The sequence below is a fragment of the Cyprinodon variegatus genome, unplaced genomic scaffold (genome assembly GCF_000732505.1).
Source record: "Cyprinodon variegatus isolate N-32 unplaced genomic scaffold, C_variegatus-1.0 Scaffold74, whole genome shotgun sequence".
NCBI classification, from domain to species: domain Eukaryota; kingdom Metazoa; phylum Chordata; class Actinopteri; order Cyprinodontiformes; family Cyprinodontidae; genus Cyprinodon; species Cyprinodon variegatus.
Genome location: NW_015150527.1, coordinates 275,298 through 295,952, shown reverse-complemented (window position 1 = coordinate 295,952; position 20,655 = coordinate 275,298). Strand labels below are relative to the sequence as shown.

The window sequence follows — 20,655 nt, the reverse complement described above, 5'->3', positions numbered from 1 at the left end:
CATTTGGTTCTTGTCTGATTTGATAGTAGATAATTGATTAATTTATGATGCGTCAGAGGCAGTAGATGAATATTGAAAATTCTCAGGGCCTTCAAACTCTACTACCTTCAGCCCCAACAGGGCCCCTTTTGGGTTTTTATTCCCCTAAAACAAAAAAACCATCAAAAAAAGAAAAAAAAAACTCATCACAAAAAAACAAACTATTCTTAAGGAAAAAAAGAAATATTAGAGATGTCACCGTACCAGCATCTGGCTTCCATTTCAGCACTGGGGTCATGGAGCTGTGAGGCGGACCGCTCTCCGCCTGCAGCTTCGTCTGCTGCTCCAGCAGGGAGGAGGACAGAGCCAGAGCCACCATAGTCTCCTCATCCACCGGTTCGTTCTTCTTTCTAGGCTTCTTCCGTGCTGGAAGCTCCGCCTTGGAGGGACCTTTCCTTTTGCTGCCCGCAGGTTGTGCCCTACAGAGGAAAACAGTTGTTGAATGGAGTGAAGGTTCTTCATGCTGAAAGGTTCCAGCTTTCATACTGTATCTCCCACTAAGACGCTCTCACTGTGTGTTGGCGGCGGAGGAGATCCGACTCTCCTCAGCCTGTCTCTGCAGAGCCTGCAGCAGAACAGCTGGAGAGACGCCCATGTCTGCAGAGCAGCGCTTCAGGTGGGCCGAGCGGCTCTTCTGGGTCTTGAACTTCTTGCCGCAGATGGGACAGTCTGGGACAGCAGAGGGTGGGGGGGCAGAGGGAGCACTCTGTTCATTCTGATCCAAACACCTACAAATAAAACAAACGCTTCATGAAGCCTGGATACAGTTCCCAGTGAAAAGGCATCTGTTATCGTTCTGTTTGGCTGTTTAGATGCTCTTTGTATGAGAATTGGTGGAGATTAATAAAATGAGCAGATCACACTTTCGTGTGTGGAGCATTAAAAGGCTCAAACGTTCAACAATTGTCAACAACAATAAGTTTAAAAACATGAATTATTAACAAATGAGGCAAACAGAGCAGCATCTTGTATATTTGTATGAGAGTTGAGGCTGGGGTCTTTTTTAAGAAGCATAGTTCGGCTGCTTATCCATTCAAAACTAATTTTTTATTTTTTTTTCACTAGAAATCCTAATTTGTTTACAAAACAAAAACAAACAACATTAAAAAGCTTAAAGTTCCATTGAAATTATCAGCTGCCCATATGTACAAGCCAAAATTTGAATGCTCAGAGAACAAAAGATTTGAGCTTTTTGACCCTCATCACAAAGGGATGTTGAGATGATTAATTGAAATGTTTTTCTTTTATTTGAAAAAAAAACTGTGACAAGCTTTAAAGCTGGTCAGTGGCAGTGGGACTTGTCTGTCGCTGGTAGTACAGGAACAAAACCCAAATTGAGAGTAATACCAAATAACCATTTCCAAGATGTTAAACTGTTAAAAAAAATGGTAATTTTTTGTGCCATTCTGCAGACATTTTGACCAGATAAAGAATGGAGAACTTTTAAAAATCTTAAAATAACACTAAACAATGAATCAACAGAAAGAAAAAACTGTAGTAGTTTGCTTTTTAAGGTTTAAAAACACCAACGATTATTTGACAATAATGCTGATAGTGTATGTGGATCTCAGACCATCAATCAACATCTTGTTGTTTATTCCTTTTTTTTTTATAAACACAGGTTCTCTGTTAAATCAAGTTAGAAATTTGCTGACCTGTTGAGGTGTTGTGTTCGCCCCTCGGCGGTCATATGCGATAAGTCTCTGTGGCAAATCTGACAGAAGAAAAGGCCTCCATCTTCAAGGTCCACAGCCTGAGCCTCTGCCGCCTCCCTGTCCAGCTCCTGCTGTAGTCGCAGGGCCAGAGCCTCATCGGTCTCTGCGCGGTCGGAGGAATGCGAACCAGAGCAGGAGGACGTTGGCTTATCTGAGGATTCAAAAATAAAATGAAAATCTCACTACTGTTTTTGTATTTCGCAAATGCACTATTTTTTGAGATACTCCCAAAAATAAAACCATATCTTCAATAAGTCAACAAGTTATTGAATGCAGACTAGGGCTGCAGCTGTTAGTCATTTCAGTCATTAAGTATTTTATTGATCTGACAATTGAAAAAAAAAATCTCAATCTGTGGATAGAAAAGCCATGTAAACAATAATTTTTTCCCTTTTTTTTTTTTTCAAAAATCAAAAATGTATCATTTAAAACATGTTAGTGTATATTTGTAGTAAAATTCTAACATCCAATGATCAAAAGATCAGCCCTTTCTGGCTCAATTCCCAGTAGAAATATGATCAAATCCACAGAACAGAACCAGAACTGGAACCAACCTCTTCTCTGCCCTGCAGGGTTGATGGGTCTGACACATCTAAGCATGTTTGTGGTGGAACCTGCTCTGAAAGCTTTCATTCTACAGTCAATTAATTCTTCTCTGTTGTTCCTCATTTCTTTAAACCTCATCTTAATGTGCACCTTAAGGAGGAAATTTCACTGTTTTGTCTTAGTTACTACTCTCATTGTTTTTTTCTTTATCAACATGACAATATACTCAAGTTAAGCATTAATCAATCACTAAATCAATTGAAATGTTTCCACAAAGCGATTTATCCAATTAACTATTTCAGAGCTACAGGATCAGTTTATTTAAACAATATACCGTACCAAACACTTTCCACTCTATCATCTGAAAACAGGATCTGCCACAACTGGAAGCTTATTAAAAAAAAACAGTTGTCCTAATAAACTGACAGATTAGGTGAGAAAGACATGAACCGCTAAAGCAGCTAGGAGGCCCATAGTAACTATTGGTAAGCTATTGGGATCCAGAAATCAGAAGGAACAACTATTAGTAGTGTTAAATGAACAGTGGCTGCAACAGAGACAGGAAAAAGGCCTTTTTTTTTCAGAAATGCATGTTTGTCAACAATATGTGGATGAAGATGCTCCGATCAGATGAGACTAAAGTAAAACCCTTTGTTTAATTTCAAAGGAGGGGGTAACATCTAAAACACAATTCCCACAGTTAACCATAGTGGTGGCAGCATCATCCTGTAGGGGTTTTTTCTCTTCAGCATCAACAAAAAGCAAGAAGGGAGAAAAATTTAGGAATATCCCAATAAAATAATTGAGAAGCTGCAAAAGACTTTAGGCTGAGGCAGAGGGTCCCTGTTCAGCATGATGATTTACAGATTTGTAAAGCTCTGACCTAGGGTTGCTGCATATAACTCACCTTTCAGACTTATATTTGAATAACATTACACATCACAACATGAAAGCCGTTTTAGTGTTGGTCTTGAATTTAACATAAAAACAAACAGTTGAATAAATATGAATATGTTTGCACTTTTCTACCTGCTTCCTGATGTCCCGCAGCCTGAATCCTGCCATCCTGGATTAGAGGACCAGTCCTACTGCTGTGTTTTATCCTCTGAGGAGAAGCTCTTTTAAATCCTTGCATCCTGAGCAGCACTTTGTCTTTTGCCCTCAGGTCTCCATCAGCTGGAGGCTCAGCAGCAGCATCCTCTGATCTGCATCCAGTTCCTCCACAGACCATCTCTGGTTCCGCAGGCTGGGAGGCTGACCTGGATCCAGAGGCTTCATCCTGCTTAGCGAAATTCCTCTTTCCCCCCCGGGTTGCTTGGTTCTGTTGTTCTGCCTTCCTGCTCTGTCTGCCTGGATCAGCCGCTTTTTTTCGGACACGTTTTAGCAGTTTGGAGGCGACATCAACAAAGTCCAGCTCAGAGTCGTCCATGGCGACGTCCTTAGTCTTACGTTAAAGGTGGCGAGGGAGTATTTTTCCATCAAGACTGCCAGGGAAGCTACGTTACGAGTTTCATAAACTAAGAAAGAAGGGAAAATAAGGTCCTTAAAACAAACCTAAAGAGTAGCAATAGATAAGCTAGCTGTTAGCGCTAATCATAAACTTACCATTGTTAGCTCCATTAATTAACCCATGTCTTCAACAGCTGCCGAGTTAAAAATGTGGCTTCTTATTTTTAAGCAACATTACTCTGTAATAGAATAAACGAATAGATTAAAAACCTATTGGTTTGTTTATTTTTCAAAACATTTTACTCAAACCGCTCCATTTTTAACTTCCGGTCACATGACGACCAACAAGCCAATAGCGCCCCGAAGATGAGCACCTCGATGATGTCACGCAGGATCACGTATACTGGGATATAATAAATATAACATAATCATTCGGCTTTCAAACTCTTATGGAAGAGGATAAGGGCCACTAAAAAAAACCCCCAAAATTTAAAAAAAGTTAACTGATTTTTGAATAATATCTCAGTTTAATATGGGAAAAAAGTCAAAATTCAATAAAAAAAAGTCTTCTTATTTATTATTGAGCATTTTTTTATTTCTGTATTTATTTTTAAATATGGTAGAGTTTGTCCTCCATACTCAGCAGCTACACTGTTATTTATGCTTTACTGAATTAATGGCTTTCCCAGATTTTATTTACATATTTTTGAATTTTTTAAAATTGCCTATGATTACTTTTAATCAGAGGACATTATTAAGGAATTAAAGAGTTGAAAACAATGATGACATTAAAACAATATTTTAGAAAAAACATAAAATCTACAATGTTAGACATGTATGAAAGTTAGATTTCATGGACATAATGAAGATACTACTTTGTGAATCGTTAAAATACTTATAGAACAATATGTACTTCCAGTAAATTGGGATAATTGAGAAAAATCATAAGATTGTTCGTCTTTCTGCTCCTTTTGTTCAAGAACCATTGATTTGGGAGTGTGTTGCTCTGTATATGAATGTTAAGGTTATTTACACTTTTTAAAATTAATTTGCTTAAATTAGAATATTTCTTCCTCTGGAAAAAAGATGTTCAGATTTACCACAGGCCTCCAAGCAATGCTGTATAAAATCACACAATAAGGTAGAAATTAGAGATTTTTTCTGCTATACAATGAAAGTTAGGTTTTGTTTTCATACACTTCATATGGGCAGTTGCCCAGGGCAGCATTTCGAGGATGGGCATATAAACACTGGATGAAAAAACAGACCACTCTTTCAGTTCTATCCTGAACATAAATGAACATTAAAGAGGTGTCTGCAGCTGAAGTTTAGGATGTGTGCGGGCTCACTTCTGATGGCTGTTAGGCTTTAATTGCATATACTTGTATTCACATTTTATTTATTTTTGTCTATGAAGAAAGGAAATTTGATTGTTTCAATAAATAAAAAAATGCAACAAAAAAAAAAAAAAGTACCATCCTTCTCTGTTTTATCACAAAATTTATATTCTTTTAATTCAGAAAAATTTGCCAAACTTTTAACATAAATCCGTTTTCTCTTATTTTTTAAGCCAGAAAATTTAAAAGGTAAAAAAAAAAAACTAAAAGTATAGGCAGTGGAACAGAAACAGCTTGTTTGCATTAAGGGTAAAAACTACTGACTACCGACCCCCATTTGTAGGAATTTCATTGGCAAGGACATTTCTAAAGTCCTTTCTAAAGATGTGTAATTCTTGCTGCACCTCTTTAAAAAAAATAAACATATTTTGTAGAGTTATTAAAAACTTTCTCTGGATACCTGGACAGTAAAAAGGCAAAGTAATAATAACTCTTCCCAACAAACCAGCAAAAGCAATTAAGATTTATTAGGGCGGGTTTGGGAGAAAGGATAATTTGAAATGGTTGCTTTTGAATAAGATGGCTGTATAGCATTTTACCTGATGTAAGAAGCTTAACATCAGAAAAAGGCACTTCATATGGGTGCTGGGGGATTATTTTTGTAAGTTTAATTACGGTGCATTTATAAACCAACTGCAAAGGACAACAGCTGAAAATTAGACCCAGTTATCTTTACTATATTTACATGCTTAGATTTAGATCACACGGTAACTGAACTAAACCCCAAGCAATGTTTAAATATATAACAAGGAACAGCAATATTAAAGAAAAAAAAAAGAAGAAAGCTGCAAGAACTTATGTAGGATTTCAAGTCCGAATAAAAAAATACAGTTTGGGGGCTTTTCTGGAGCACAAGTGGTCAACATGATGGATGGTGGATGGATGATGATAGATGGATGGATGGATAATGATGGATGGATGGATGGATGGATGGATGGATGGATGGATGGATGGATGGATGGATGGATGGATGGATGGGTAGATAGTTGATGATAGAAGGATGGTTGGATAATGATAGATGGATGGGTGGGTGGATGGATGGATGATGATAGATGGATGTTGGATGGATGACAGATGGATGGTTGGATGGATGACAGATGGAACATGGTTGATGGTTGGATGATGATAGATGGATGTTGGATGGATGCTGCATCCAAAATGATGTAAACTTGTGTATTTCAATTCAATTGTACTGAATGACAGCCATCTAACTAGTGCCTTTAGCTGACGTTTTCTTCAGAGGTCATCTTTATAAATGTTATTCATAATTCTTAAGAAGATTAATGACCCTCTCGTGGTGGAGCCATGATTAGTCCACTTGGTATAACAGCTCTCCACGATGTCATTACTCTGTTTTAACAGCAGACCTAATCAGCTGCAGGTATTCAGTTTGTTTTTTTTAACCCTAACAGAATTCCAAAAGAAAATTTAATATCAAAGTTTCTTAACTGTTAAAAATATTTGCAAGATATTTCTGCATCTTTCTATATGGGAATCCTAAAAAAAAAAGAAGAAAAAAAAAAGACACTGCATTTTTATACAATTAGCCTTTTGACAGAAACAAAAAAGCATGATCATATCTGACCAGTGCTTGCTTCTATTCATTGGCTCCCTGTTAAGTTTTAAAATTGATTTTTAAGTTGTATTGATCACCTAGAAGGCCCCAAGCAGGCAGGCCCCTGCACAATTGTTCTCTTGCAGGCTTACGTTCCCTCTCGATCTTAGATCTAATGTCCGTTCCATTTCCGAAGGTCCAGGCTGGTCTGCAGAAGTGATCAGGCTTTTTTAGCTGCCCCTTCATATAAGACAGGCTTCAATTCTTGATGTTTTTAAATATTAAAACACATTTGTGCTCTTTAGATTTTAATAGTTTTTCCCCACATTATCTTGTAGTGTTTTTATTTTGTTTTATTATTTCTTTTTGTGTGCAGCACTTGGGCTGACAGCAGTTCTTAAATGTGCTATATAGTTATTTGACGTCTGAATAAAAGGACAGGATGCAGATGGGAATTCTGAATTCTCATTCTCTTGACAAAGCTCTACATTCCTGGACTCATCTTAGGATAAGGAGTTTTTTTGGCAATAGCATGATGCATTTTACCTTCCTCTGCTGGTAATCTCAATCACTTAAATTCCCTTAAAAAATGGTATATATTTAATAATACTCTACAAATGTCAAAAAGAGGTTGACTGTTAAAATGAATGGAACAAAACATTTTGAGAGGTTTAGTGGAACAAAAGAGGTTTTAGATGCCACAATATATTATCTATACATAAAAAGGTAAATAAGATATATGTTGTTCTGTTTATCCAACTATGTTATAAAAAAAAAAGCATGAATATGGAAATTTGAAAATTTTGTACCAACTTCTTAAACAGCAATGAATGCTCATTAATTTTGCTCTAGATAAGGAGAACTGGAGTATTTAAATATAATAAACTATGATAGAAAAAACGCTCCATAATAACAGGCCTGTAACTGAAGATGCTGCTTCGGACAGAAGAGTTCTGGTGAAATGAAAGACACAAGAGTGAAGTATTGCCTCATTCAGTCAACAGAGTACTGGCTTTCTTCTGTTGCACACAGTTTATTTAACAATATGGTATATAAGTAAGAAATGAATCTTTTACTAGTTTATACAGTGATTTCATTCTCTCTTGCTTATATTTATAGTATTTTGCTTAATAGCTTGATTTACAATAGGAGAAAAAGTAAATCCCCCCCAAATTCAAGTGTTTGTGAGAGGAATGAAGGTCGATGACAATTAGTTCTCCTTACGGTAAATCTCAAATGTTACCCTTCACCCTTTGAAAGCACACAACCTTAGTGTAAAAACGTTGGGGCTTTTAGGAATCATTTGAGATCGTTTTCTATAAACAACCCATTATCATTCCACCTCAGCTTAGGGGGCTGGTCTCTTTCTCACGCTCTCTTTACACTTTACATTTGTATGACAAAAAAGAAAAAAAAAAGGCATGACAAATTTTCTTTTGAAAGTCAACAACTTTCTACACCAGCAGAAGAAATTTTCCATATTGAGATTTTTGCAGTCCTTGGTGAAAACCAGTCGAAGCAGTGTTCCTAATAGTGACTGTGAGGGTCAGTGTCTTCATGTGCACCTGCGTACAAAACCTGCTGCAGGCCAGTTCCTACTGTAATATGACAGAGTGCTCTTCATAAACACACACACAAAGAAAAACAAAACAAAGGGAGCTGTTGATGTCCCTGAACGCATCGTCTGGCAGAAATGGTACAATACTAGATTAGAACTGTCATGGCTGACAGCTCGCCAAGAGAAAACAAACCTGTCCCCATTCCCAGACAAAAGTATTTTACAGTTTTAACACAAAAACGCTTTACATTTTTTTTCCAAAAGGTACAAAATAAAGATATGAATGATATAATGCAATTGTACATTTTCTTAAAAAAAGAAAAAGGAAAAAAAATTAAAGAAAAGGCATGAAACCATACCACAAACGAAAATAAACTGAGTACTTGAACACATTTGGTCTCAACCAAAAATATATTCTTTGCGATTTAATTTCACTTTAAGAAGAAACTTGCAAATCCCTCAAGATCTTAAGGAAGAAAAACCCAACGGTTGAGGTTCAGGAAACTATTACATTCCAAAGAAGAGTTTTAGTTTTTTTGTTGACCGTGTCTTATCTTATTCCACTTTTCCTCCCCTCACACAATTGAAAATTTTTACATTTCAGTACAAAAAGACAGTTTTTTTTTATTTTAGAAAGAACAAACAAAGCCCTCAAATGGGGTCTAGAGTCTGAGAGGACGACTGTGGAGGATGTGGAACCGTGAGAGAAAGAGTTCTTCCTCCCAGTTTAAAAAAAAATATGCTACAATCCCTCCACAAACTTCTCCAGTGTGTCCCCTGTAGCATCTCCCACTAACCCCAAGTCGTTGCTCAGCGCTCCCCTGTTGGGGGTGTTAAGCTGCGGAAGCATTGCGCTCTGCTCTGGTGTTCCCAAGTGTCCCTGGTCCAGCGACAGTGGGCCGCCCAGTACCGTGTGGGGGGAACCTGAGAGCGGCAGGGACGGGTGTTGGGGGGAGGGTTGCGGTTGGTTTAGGACTTGCGGCGAAGGACTGGAATGTGGAGGCTGTGGCTGCGTCGGGGGGCAGGGGGACTGGACAGGCGCAGGGGAACGAACCTGGTTGCTGAGGGCGTTTGCCAATCCTGATTGGTTTGGGAGGTGGGCCGCACCCTGAGCTTGGCCAGTCAGTAGGTGCGTCTGGGGGCTCATGGGGCTCGGGTGGGCTGGGGAGCCCATCTGCTGCTTGAGGACCGCCTGCTGCTGCTGGGGGAGTTGCGCCTGCTGCTGAACCAGCCGTTGATGGACGATGTTCTGAGGGGAGTCCATACCCATCCCGGGCTGGGCCATCTGAGACATTGGTGGAAGCTGACCCATGGTCACGCCAGCTGCTCCGCCCCCCGCCTGCATGGTTATCTGCTGCTGCTGTTGCTGCTGCATGCGAAGATGGGAGTACATAGCAGGGTTCCCCTGTTGTTGGGTTGCAAACTGACTCAGGTGGCCCTGTGGCATCACTCCTTGCTGCTGCGGCGGTTGCTGCTGCTGCTGTTGTTGCTGCTGCTGCTGCTGTTGCCGTAGTAGCTGCCGACGGTAGAGCTCCTGGATCTGTGGGTTGGTGCTGTGTGCCGCATTCATCAGCTGCCCTGGACCCAGCTGAGGCTGCTGGGGAGGCATGGCAGCCCTCTGCACCGGCCCTCCTGGCATAGCCATGGTCTGCATTGTTGGCAGGCCAGGCTGCTGCTGCGACGGTTGCTGCTGCTGCTGGCCGGCCTGCTGCTGCGGCTGGCTGGCATGATACTTGGCTGTTCGCTGTTTGATGAAAGCTGCCATTAGTTGAGGGTTTGACTTCAGGATATTGAGGACCTGCTGTTGTTGTTGAGGTGAGCTTGGGGACTTCAAAGTACGGAGAAGGTCCTGAAGAGCATTTGGGGGGATAGTACCTGTTCTTTGGGGAGTTTGTGGCCGAGGACCAGGTTGCTGTGGTATCAACATCCTCTGACCCTGCTGACTTTGTTGCCCAGGGGCCATCATGGCTCGCTGAACCGTCATAGCCTGCTGTGGATTCTGGTTTGGGACGACTCCTGGTTGTTGATTCTGAGCTGCCGACATTTGACCTCCTGCTGCAGGCCACTGTCCCGGGGCGGGCTGCATGACCTGAGGCCCACGGGGTCCTTGCACCATCTGCATCGGTCCGGCCATGCGTTGCTGGGCCTGCTGGGCGTTCATAGGCAAGCCATTTAAGTTGTTCATGTTGACCCTGTAGTTCTGCTGGTTCTGCTGGGCCTGTGCCATCATCTCTATGTGGTGTGCCATCTTGATTGCAGCAAGGGGAGCCTGCTGCTGTCGCTGCTGAGGTGGCTGGGGGAGAGGGGACTGCTGCTGATGGAGGGGGGAGGCCTGGGGCCCAGGTTTGCCCTGGGAGACGTTTGCTTGAGGTGGCCCAGGACGGGGTGTGCTGGGAAAAGTGGGGGACATGATGCCTGCCGAGTTGGGCGTTGGCGGCTGGTTGGACAGCGGTTGCTGGGGCGTCTGAGGAGTGTTGGGTTGGGTATGGGGTGTGGGAGTGCTGGGAGCGGCAGAGGCTGGTGGGGATGGTAGGGGCATGGTTCTGCCCTGCATCGTGGCCATTCTTCTCCTCATTAGCTGGGCCTGTTGAAGCCTGTGCTGCAGCTGCTGCTGGCGCAGCTTGTGCTTGATGTTCAGGCAGAACGGGACCGGACACTTGTTCTCCTGACAGTGTTTTGCATGGTAGCAGCACAGAGCGATGAGCTGCTTGCACACCGGGCAGCCTCCGTTGGTTTTGCGCTTGCAGCCCTTGGTGTGCTGCACCACTCTCTTCATCTTCTGGCAGGACGGTAGAGAGCAGTTGGCATTGCGGCACTGACAAGCATGGACCAGAGACTGGATGCAACGTTGAATGCTTAAACGCCTGCTCTCCTGCGGGCTTTTGGAGGCTTCTCCACTTTGGCCGTTATTGTCATCATCCAGGCCAAGACCCCACTTGACCATCTGGTGCTCGTGGCCCTTCGTGTTATAGCAACTAATGCAAAGATCAAAGTCCTAAAACAAAGAGAAATTAGGAAAGAGAGCAATTAGCATCTTGCTGAAGTCTGCTTATAACCGATGATTTTATTCTTTCTTAAACAAGAAACTCAGAAAAACCAAAAGGGTAACCCACCTCACAAACAGTGCAGTGCCAGCGTGTCTCCACATGGTGTTTGCATTCATTGCAGGTGTAGACGAAGCGATCTTGTCCCTGGTTGTGCAGCTCCACCAACATGCACATGGTGCTCCACTTGCACCTCCTGAGGGAGCTGAACTCCCAGTGTTTATCCCTCGCCAGAGTGAGGAAGGCGTCACGGCCGTCCATTAGGTCACAGGAGATCAGGGGGTCAGGGTCCACGATGGGCGGGAGGGTGTTGGCCATGGGCCCCGAATGAAGATGAATCACAAAGAAAACCTGTCGCAAAAATATAAGACCGAAAAGAAAGAAGGGAATATTAGAGGAATCTAAAAACAGTACGGACATAGATAGGTGCTGTTTAATGGCACCATGCTGACAGCATTGGAAAATCTACCAGATGCCCCCCAATTTGAAGATACATTCGAATTTTATGAAGGAAGCTTAATTCAGCATTGTAGTTTAAAAAAGGGCTAGTTCATATGCTGACATAACCCAAAAAAAAACAAACACACGTTCTTACTAAAGAGAAATGACGACATCCAACATCAATTTCTTTCAACTAAACTTTCCATTACAATCCTTGCATACAGCCCACTGCATAGAGGACCTGCAGCTGACGTCATCCAATCATGTGACACCTGTGACTCCTCCTCCTAGGAGGAGTCACAGGTGTCACATGCAAAACAAATCGAGCGTACCCCATTTTCACTTACCGGTGGTGAGTCTGACATAGTGAAAAAAACTGCAACATTGAAAAATAGCAAATCGGCGACAGCAACTTTTAAACAGAGTGTGCACAAGGAAGAACTGGGCTCCTGCATGCTCTCACAGGCATTTAATAGGCGTTCCCTCTGGTGAGCGGGTACAGGGTTGTGCATGCGTTTTGTTTTTGTTTTTTTAAGTGGAGAGAGCTGATTTTTCAAAAAGTTGAGAAAATCCTACACTATACCTTTAAATATTTCTCAGACCAAACCAACAAACAGAAAGTCACGGTTGTACTAATTTTTAATATTAAAGTCTAATAGACACAAGTCTTAGATTACAGTTATGAATTGAATTACTGAAACAAATGGACAATTTTCATATCTTTCTGGAGAAGCAGATTCACATTCATTATAATAGTATAAAAACTAAATAAATAAAACAAGCTTTGGTTTGTCTGTACATCCTGTCAGAAACAGCTCTGCAGTAATCATACCAAGCATGCAAAGAGAACAACGGCTAATAAAGTATTTGCATCACAACTTGAGTATGTATATAAAACCATCTCATAAGCATGTATAATAAAAACATCTCTACAGGCATTTAGATTAATCTAATAAATGTTTGTCTCTAATGGATCCACTTAACATTCTTGAGCATAACAATTGGATTTTAGTTCTGGTCTTTGACAGAAGCCGTTAAATACAAAAATAGGTGTTGATCTCAACCGTCCTGTTACAGCTGCTAAAAGGTGAACCTCTGCCTCAGTCTCTAACAGGTTTTCTGTCATGATAGCAACCTCCTACCTCCCCTTTCTCAGCTAAAGCACCCACACCATGATGCTGCCACTGCTATGTTTCACAGAGAGACATGCATTCAGGGTAACCTGTGTTGGAGGCTCAAATGGTAGAATTCTCAAAAATCTATTATTTTTTCCGCTTGAATGAAAAAAAAAAGTCTGTGACTCTCCAACTGATTTCAGTTTAGCAGAACATTTTTAAAGATCCCAAACTATCTGACCTCTTTGTGTTTTTCCATGGTGGCGTATAACTTCTGGGATAGATCATTCGCTACATTCGGCATCCCGGGTTTCTTCTTGTTTGCACGGCTCACGCTGCTCTTGTTTTTATTAGTCTTCTTGTTGTTCTTCTTCTTGGCATTTTTGCTGTCACTTGGTGTACCCTGGAGGACATCAAAGTAACCATCTTTATACCACATTATCCATGTTCATTAGATATATTTCACCATTAATGCATGAAAAATATATATTTTCTTGAGTTTCTTTGAGAAACAACAGTTTAGGAGATTCGTCTCTCTCAGTAAACTATGATAATAAAAAAAAAAAAAAACCTACTTCTGGAGTTTCAGTAGCAGCGGTGTTCTCCTCCTTCTTCCTCTCCTCCTCCTCTTGTTCCAGCTCCTTGATGCTCTCCTCCAACACATTAGGCCAGAAGTCACCTTCAAAGTATGGCAGCTCATTGGCGCTGGTCAGTCGGTCCTCAGTCGCCTGTTTGAAGATATCCTGAAGAAAAGATGTTTAACACATGTAAGAAATAATTTAAGACAAAGTATTCATGCCAAGGCTTCTAAATATCCTTTACGATTTTTTTTTTCTATTTACCTTGTAATCATGCAAGATCCTCTCAGCAAAAGCTTTGTCCAACATCTTTCTGTACCACTCCTGCAGCCTCTTAGGTTTGGGGATCTTCTGCTCAGGAGGATGGCAGTGGAAGATGTAGTCATCTCCTTCACTGGGTGGACAAGCCCAGATGTGGCCCTGGGTATAACTTTAGAAACACACAGAGATAAAAGATTACTTCAGCTGAGTAGCCTAGGTTTGAAAGATTATTTAAAATATTATATATAATAACTTTAGGACTTACCCAAGTTTTTTGACATACTCAAGATAGCCAATAAGAATCTCATGGTACACTGCCGTTCGCAGCATTCTAGGTCTGAAGAAGTGAATACTGTCAAGGTATGATATGTAGACCCGCCTGCAAAGTTGGAGAGAAAAGTTATTGTTTATTTTACATGTATATCGAGGTGCATCTGAAATTACAATATCATTTAAAGTGTATAACAGTTTCAAAATCGAACAGAAAAAAATATCAAACATTCAATTTCTCTGATTAGTTGAGCCTCTCCACAAATAAAAAATAAACTGGATGGAATAAACATTGGCTCTTAATGTCAGCCCAGATATACTTATCAGAAAAAGATCAACATTAGGCCATATTGCAGGGCATCACAACAAAAATGAGATGCTATAACCACCGCAGAGACTCTGAAAAAGATTTAGAGTATCCACTCTTCCTTCAGTCACTGGGGCATTCATTTCAAAATGAAAATAAACCTTTATTTCAAAACAGGTTTGTTGGACCACTAAGTACCATTTTTCTTTTCTCCATAATCCTCAAAAAATGCTTTTCATGTCTCTAGATAAGGTGCGACTTGACACAATGAACACAGCATGTCCTGGCGAGTGTGTCTAGGCCTATAAAGGCCAGACACCAGCTGCTGTCTGGGTTTTGCAAATGCAACTCAAAATTCTTCCAAGATTGCCCCACAATCCTCTAAAGGCTGAAGTTCACCTTGCTCGTTTACATCCTTCAAAAACTAATTTTTACTTTGACTCAACTCCCCCTTAATAGGCTCTGATTAACTTCTTTCACATTGAGCTTTTGTAGGTTAGCCTAGTGGATGATGTCGGGCACCGTTATCATAGCAAACATTCATCCTGTCTGTGTAGGACAGAATATTTATATACGTCATATATATACACCTTTTGCATGTAACCGATCCATGTACATTTCACTTTTTTTTTAAATGAAAAACACATTAAGTATTCAACGTTATTGTAATTGAGATGACCGCACCAACCTAGTGTTAGGAAATGGGCATTCGGAGCCATACTCCTGCACGTGCATGCCAAAGAAGCAAACATCCACACCATCAATCTCCTCAAATGCAAAAAGTGCTTTGGTTCTGTAGGGGAAGGTGTCGGGCATCTCACCCGTGTCCACAAACCTGTTGTCATGAAAGGAAAAAACAAACAAAGTAGAAAAGTTATTCAAACGTACATTATCGATACTGAAGTCCTGCACGGAGAATACATTACAGGTAAAATATCAGCAAAAGTTTTTCTTTTGGGTTGTTGGCATAAAGGGGAAATAGTATCTATATTTGTATGTTTATTTTTTTATTTCACCAGTAGAAATATGCCCTACGTTATGTAGCCTAATCACAAACAATAATTACTATGACAGTTGTATTTTTTTTTGTTAGGGAAAGACAAAAGGAGCTGCTGTTAGCCTACCTGGCTTTCATGCCGGGTTTAACTTCGACTGTTTTGTCAGAGCTTGCTACCACTCGCACAAACACTTCCCCGGCCTCTGGATGGTTCTGTCTCTTCAAGTATTTATTCACACGGTCCTCTATGTACATTCCCAGTCGTGTCGATTGCAACCCTAAAGGGAAGAAGCACATCTGAGCATCATTTTACAACCAACAGCTGAAGGAGTTTTAATCAAGGCTTTTAAAGCAGGTGTTATTTAATAACACTGATGTTGGATACGGAGCAAATGACAATTACAATTTTTTAGATTATATATCTGAAAAATCTTCACAAAAACTGGTCAAATTGGAGCGATTTGGGAGCACTGACTTTTAGCAGTGAACTTGTTCTCCTTCCGTGATTTTCCTCCTTTCTTCAAACAGTTGTCACAGATGAATCTGAACAGATCAAGGCACAGAAAGGAAGATTTGTTAACACAATACAAAGAAGAGGTGGAAATACAACGTTTAAAATAGCCGTAAGAGAATATCTCACCCTGAAGGCCATATGACCTCGTAGTGTAAAACGCAGATCTGGTGCATCTTGCGTCCACAGTCTTTACATTCAACAAACCTGGATGGCAAAGAGAGATGATGAGAAGAAAATATATTTAAGTATGGAATAAACTCAGCATATTTCTATCAAAGGGTTTACATTTAATTATTTGTTTAAAAATAAAAATAAATCACTTCTAAAGGCGAACTGGCTCCAGAGTCAGTGCTTAACCAGAAATGATTTTGGTATGATTGTTTTTCCACAGCATGGGAACCAGCCCAGCATCAAGTCATTTAAAATGGATCTTCCCCCTGCAGCATTCTAAAATCTCCAAACACTCAGTTTGTCAACAAAATTAGTCCTAATGTTTTTATCCTTTAAAACAGATGTTTTATAAAATAAATTATAGCTGATGCTTTAAAGAGATTCTTTATAGCATCAGCTTTATATATTTTTACTGATAAAAAAAGAAATTCTAAGAAAAAAGGAGTTGGACATACAATTTAGTTTAGTCTAACAAACAAACATCCCTGTTCATAAACGGAGAAAAAAGCTTCCAGTTCAGGAAAATGGCTCAAATAGAAAGTTTAAAAGTTTAATAGGATCAATTCAATGGAGCGGTGATGCTAAACTGTCAATATCTTCCTGTTTTAGTCATCTACCAGTTGAAACTTGTGCTTTAGTTGATTTATAGCGAAATATATGTAAAGACACAATTTAAAATCCAAAGGATTACGGATCATCAGCGGACTTTAAGCCTGTAGGAAGCAGAGTCCCTGAAGAAGATGTCTATGTTGGCTAAATCCATGTCAGTCTGCTTCAGTTTAACATTTATATTAGCTTTAAAGTGAGAAGTTGCTGTGACAGAATCATCAGTTATGGTTTAATCACTAAAATTCAAGTTTTGCAACTTTGTGACTAGTAGCTCTTCCCATGCATGAGTAGCTCTGTGAAAATCTATTATAATTCAGCTCGGCTTTTTAATCGCAGACTCTTTGAACAAAAAGCTGAGATCAAAGCCATTTTGATCCAGTTTTATGGTTCTATACTTCAGTCTGCACTCTGCTGTTGCGTTGGGCAGGGATCTGTGTTCCCAGACTGAAGCAACACTCCAACTGGAGGAGTGAGCCTGAAACTGGGGGGACGGTATCTACCTAAACAGTCTGGATCGTTTTATCCGCACAGGACACAAGGATGGAAAAACAGCCCAAGAAGAAGAAAGACGGACATGCACAAAGCATGTCAGTGCAGCACCAGCGTTTGCAGGAAATATAACTATTGGTAGAACATTACATTAAGGCATTGTTCAGTTAGGTTCATACTTTGATCATAGATTTGAGGAGTTGGATGGATTTTAACTGCTCCTCCTGCCTATGGTTCACTACCACTCAATACCATTAACACACACTTTTTACATAGTAGATAAAAAGTGAAAAAAATCAAGACTATGAGTCCTTATATCTTTCATGTTTTCTAAAATGACCTTCCTCCAAGTTTTTCAGCACTTCCAATTAGTAGTAATAAAAAACAAGAGAGATGGAGTGTCCAAACTTGCTTGCTGTGTGTACTGGGATAATCATGGAGACTGGGGGATAGTCATATAAATACACCTTTGGTTTTACCTTTAAGACCAACATCTTTTTACAAAAATAACTTCTCTACTATTTACTCGTTTATTAAAGTCTACCTAAGCTGCTGCCCTTTAGCATAGGACTCAAACTTTGCATCATCGGCCTAGAGTTTCATTTATAAATGATTAAAACAAACTTTTATGGTTAAGTTTAAACAACAAAAATCAAGTTCAGTTCTCTGTGATTAAGCAACTAGTTAATAATATTACTAAAACATTTCAGAAGCCTCATTTTGTAGGCCACTTTATGGGGAAAAGCTGAACCTTTAAATTTATTCTGGCATAACCAATTACTTCCCTTTAGAAAGAAGTTTACCAAGAAGTATTTCAAGTAATTTTCATTTGTTTTTCTAATTATTTAAATTATGTAAAACAGAGGTAGTGAAACAACCAGGAGGCTCTGATAAACTCAACAAGGGTTTCAAAAAAAAAAAAAAAAAAAAATAAACAATCCACAAAAGGAACAAAATGACCAAGAGCTAAAAGACAAAAAAAAAAAAAAGTCTGGATGAGCATAAAAGGAAAGTTGAGTTTAAATGAGTTAAATCCAAAGCAGATGTGTAGGGAATCCCCCTAAGAAAAGCGCCCCATTGGAAAGACAGTAACTTAAGGAAATGATTGCTGGGGAAAAAATAGCTTTAATAGTATTTCATCTACTTACGGTTCAGGGTCCAGAACGTCATTCTTCTTGCGTTCAAATTGGTCTTTAGATATCATTCTGGAACAATGAGATAAACGAGAAAGAAAAAAAAAAAATGCTATAGTTAGGTTTGACAATAAAAAAATAAAAACCATGAGTTTAACAGATTTTACATGTTTCGAAAATGGTTGGAAATTGCATTAAAAAAAAGTAAAAAAAAAAACATGAACTCTTGGCAATAAGATTCTAACAGCGCTTTATTAATAAAAACATCTGATCCAATGCGAGCTCACAAACATGGCTGCTATTCTGTGGAAGTGGCTGTCTGAATTAATCTAGCCGTACCCAACGCTTTACTTACGTCTGAGGCTGTGCAGGATCATCTCCTAACGTCACGCTGTCTCCCTGAATCTCATTGAAGCACTTTTCACAGAAATGATACCTGAAAAAACCAAAAAAACAAAAATAAATTCAATCACTGTAGTTTAACTCAAATGAAGCCATGAGGAACATGACGCTTTAAACTCAGATGTGATGTTATGCCACTTATTTGTGTCTCTCCAGCAGAGCTGTGCACAAACTACAGCATGTTTTTATGTTTTCTAACAGGCAGCAGGGAATCCTAGAGCTCCCATTGAGAGTGTAAATGAGCTGTGCTGCCAGAGTCTGATGCTGTCTCTCTAATGCTGCTGCACACTTCAAGTGTCTTGTGTAAGTGAGGGGGGAATAGAGTTGCAGTGGCACTAATCATACAGCAGGGGGAGGAAAAAACCCAAAATGTGGGCACTAAGATGTGACATTTCAGCTGCTAGGCAGCAGGTAATGATGGACCAAGCTGTTTGTGGCTTCAAACTAAATTATTTTGATTATTACAAGAGGGAAGCTCAGCAAAAAAATCTCAGATCTTCTGCCTTGTCGCTTTCAATTAATGAATGAAATAATTTGCCTTTCTTCATAATTTTGGAAAATGAGCAGTTAATGTAATAAACATTTTATGGTGGAACGCTGCTTCAGAGGAGGGAAGCTTAACTTGTGAGCAGTAATGGTAGTATTTGGATCAGAGCAGCCTCCCAGCTGAGAGGAGAGCAGCACTGTTCAGACACATCCGTTTTTATCTCAAACAACAGAGGAAGCAGATGAGGATTTTTCAAACTTCTTAAATAAATTTAACACTCAATTATTTTGAAAAAGCAAACATACCTGTTTTGGTAGCTGTAGTAAGTTCCTCCGGTGGGTATGGTGCAGAGCTGCTTTCCGTAGCAACAGAGAGTTTGAGGAGAAAACTCGAACTGCGGAGACAATGAGTGGGTCAGAAAAAAAAGTGTTAGAGTTTAAGGAGAAATAAAAACAGTTTTGATCATTGATGCTGGCTTTTAAAATGCACCTTTTCACCCATCTACAGGTTGAAAATCTTAAGATAAGCTGAACACAACATCCAGTAGGTACGTTTAATTTGTGCAATAAAAAAATTTGTCTATAATAAAAACTCTTAATAAAAAATCTTATAACCCTAGATGAAAGCAGAAAAACTAAAACATGTCGTGCTGCAATGCAGGACGAATCAAGAATCAGATTGCAGTACTTGAAGACAGACTGAGAATGTCATTTTGTTGATCTAACAATCCTGCACAGTGCAAAATAAATCTACATTAACACCAAAATGGACTAACGTTGATCTTTTTCTGTTAAGCATATCTGGGCTAACATTAAGAGCCAATGTTTTATTCCGTCCAGTTTATTTTTTATTTGTGGAGAGGCAGGGTCTGGCTTTCCTGTCCAGCATCATGACCTCACAAATGTGTTTCTGGATGAATGTAAAAAAATATTTTTTTATAAAAAAGCCTAATGATAGCCTTCATAGAAGAGTTAAAGCCTTTTTAGCTAGAAAGGGTGGACCAAGAAACCGTCTGGAATAAAGGTGGGCTGTCACTGAAGCTAAAATGAATTTAAAACAAATTTCTAATGTTAAGAGTTAAGATTTGTGGCGTTTGTGGAATTAACCAAAAGCATCAAAGCATTGTGTCGTCCTACGTCATTGTTCATATTGCATCATCAAGCATGGCTGCAATAAACAGGAAGTAGAAGCTGTAATCTACCACTGACTACAGATCAGTAATGGAGGAAAGTTTTGATGAATGTTTTGCACTCAGGGACGTTCTTATGTTAACATTTTAATTAGTAATGGTGATGCTGCGTCCAGCCATGTTTACGTGCATAATAGGAACATCCAGGAAGATGGCGACTGCAGAATCAGTCAGGTGAGTAAAAGTTTGCTACATCAGAGCTGATTCGGAAATCGTTTCCATCTCCCATTTTGCACATTAACCCTTTTTCACAAAATTCAAAAATCCCCTACAGCAATCATATAAGCTTTAAAGTGAATTTAAGCAAAGTTTTTTTTTGTTTGTTTTGTTTTTATTTTGATTCGATCAAGCTTTTGAGGAACAATAATTTAAAATGTGTTTTAGAAAAA

General features: G+C 39.6%; 2 protein-coding genes across 6 annotated transcripts in view; both read right to left on the bottom strand.

Moving 5' to 3' along the window:
- Positions 1-2,354, bottom strand: part of slx4 (SLX4 structure-specific endonuclease subunit) — a 15,440-nt gene extending 13,086 nt beyond the window's left edge. The window contains exons 1-4 of the mRNA XM_015372612.1: positions 2,309-2,354; positions 1,695-1,905; positions 552-767; positions 244-458 (exon numbers count right to left, since the gene is read on the bottom strand). Coding sequence (XP_015228098.1) covers positions 244-458; positions 552-767; positions 1,695-1,905; positions 2,309-2,354 — 688 coding nt within the window. The remainder of the gene's footprint in view (positions 1-243; positions 459-551; positions 768-1,694; positions 1,906-2,308) is intronic.
- Positions 2,355-7,667: 5,313 nt separating this feature from the next.
- Positions 7,668-20,655, bottom strand: part of LOC107083428 (CREB-binding protein-like) — a 46,943-nt gene continuing 33,955 nt past the window's right edge. For 3 of the 5 annotated variants that reach the window (XM_015372629.1, XM_015372630.1, XM_015372632.1), the window contains 13 exons: positions 19,383-19,471; positions 18,544-18,624; positions 18,204-18,260; positions 15,913-15,990; positions 15,748-15,815; positions 15,400-15,550; positions 14,964-15,110; positions 13,964-14,077; positions 13,702-13,867; positions 13,435-13,602; positions 13,101-13,262; positions 11,373-11,654; positions 7,668-11,254 (listed from right to left, as the gene is read on the bottom strand). In XM_015372629.1, the coding sequence (XP_015228115.1) occupies positions 9,002-11,254; positions 11,373-11,654; positions 13,101-13,262; positions 13,435-13,602; positions 13,702-13,867; positions 13,964-14,077; positions 14,964-15,110; positions 15,400-15,550; positions 15,748-15,815; positions 15,913-15,990; positions 18,204-18,260; positions 18,544-18,624; positions 19,383-19,471 (3,816 nt within the window). In that variant the 3' untranslated portion in view covers positions 7,668-9,001. The remainder of the gene's footprint in view (positions 11,255-11,372; positions 11,655-13,100; positions 13,263-13,434; positions 13,603-13,701; positions 13,868-13,963; positions 14,078-14,963; positions 15,111-15,399; positions 15,551-15,747; positions 15,816-15,912; positions 15,991-18,203; positions 18,261-18,543; positions 18,625-19,382; positions 19,472-20,655) is intronic. The other 2 variants (XM_015372633.1, XM_015372631.1) reach the window with 1 other exon arrangement.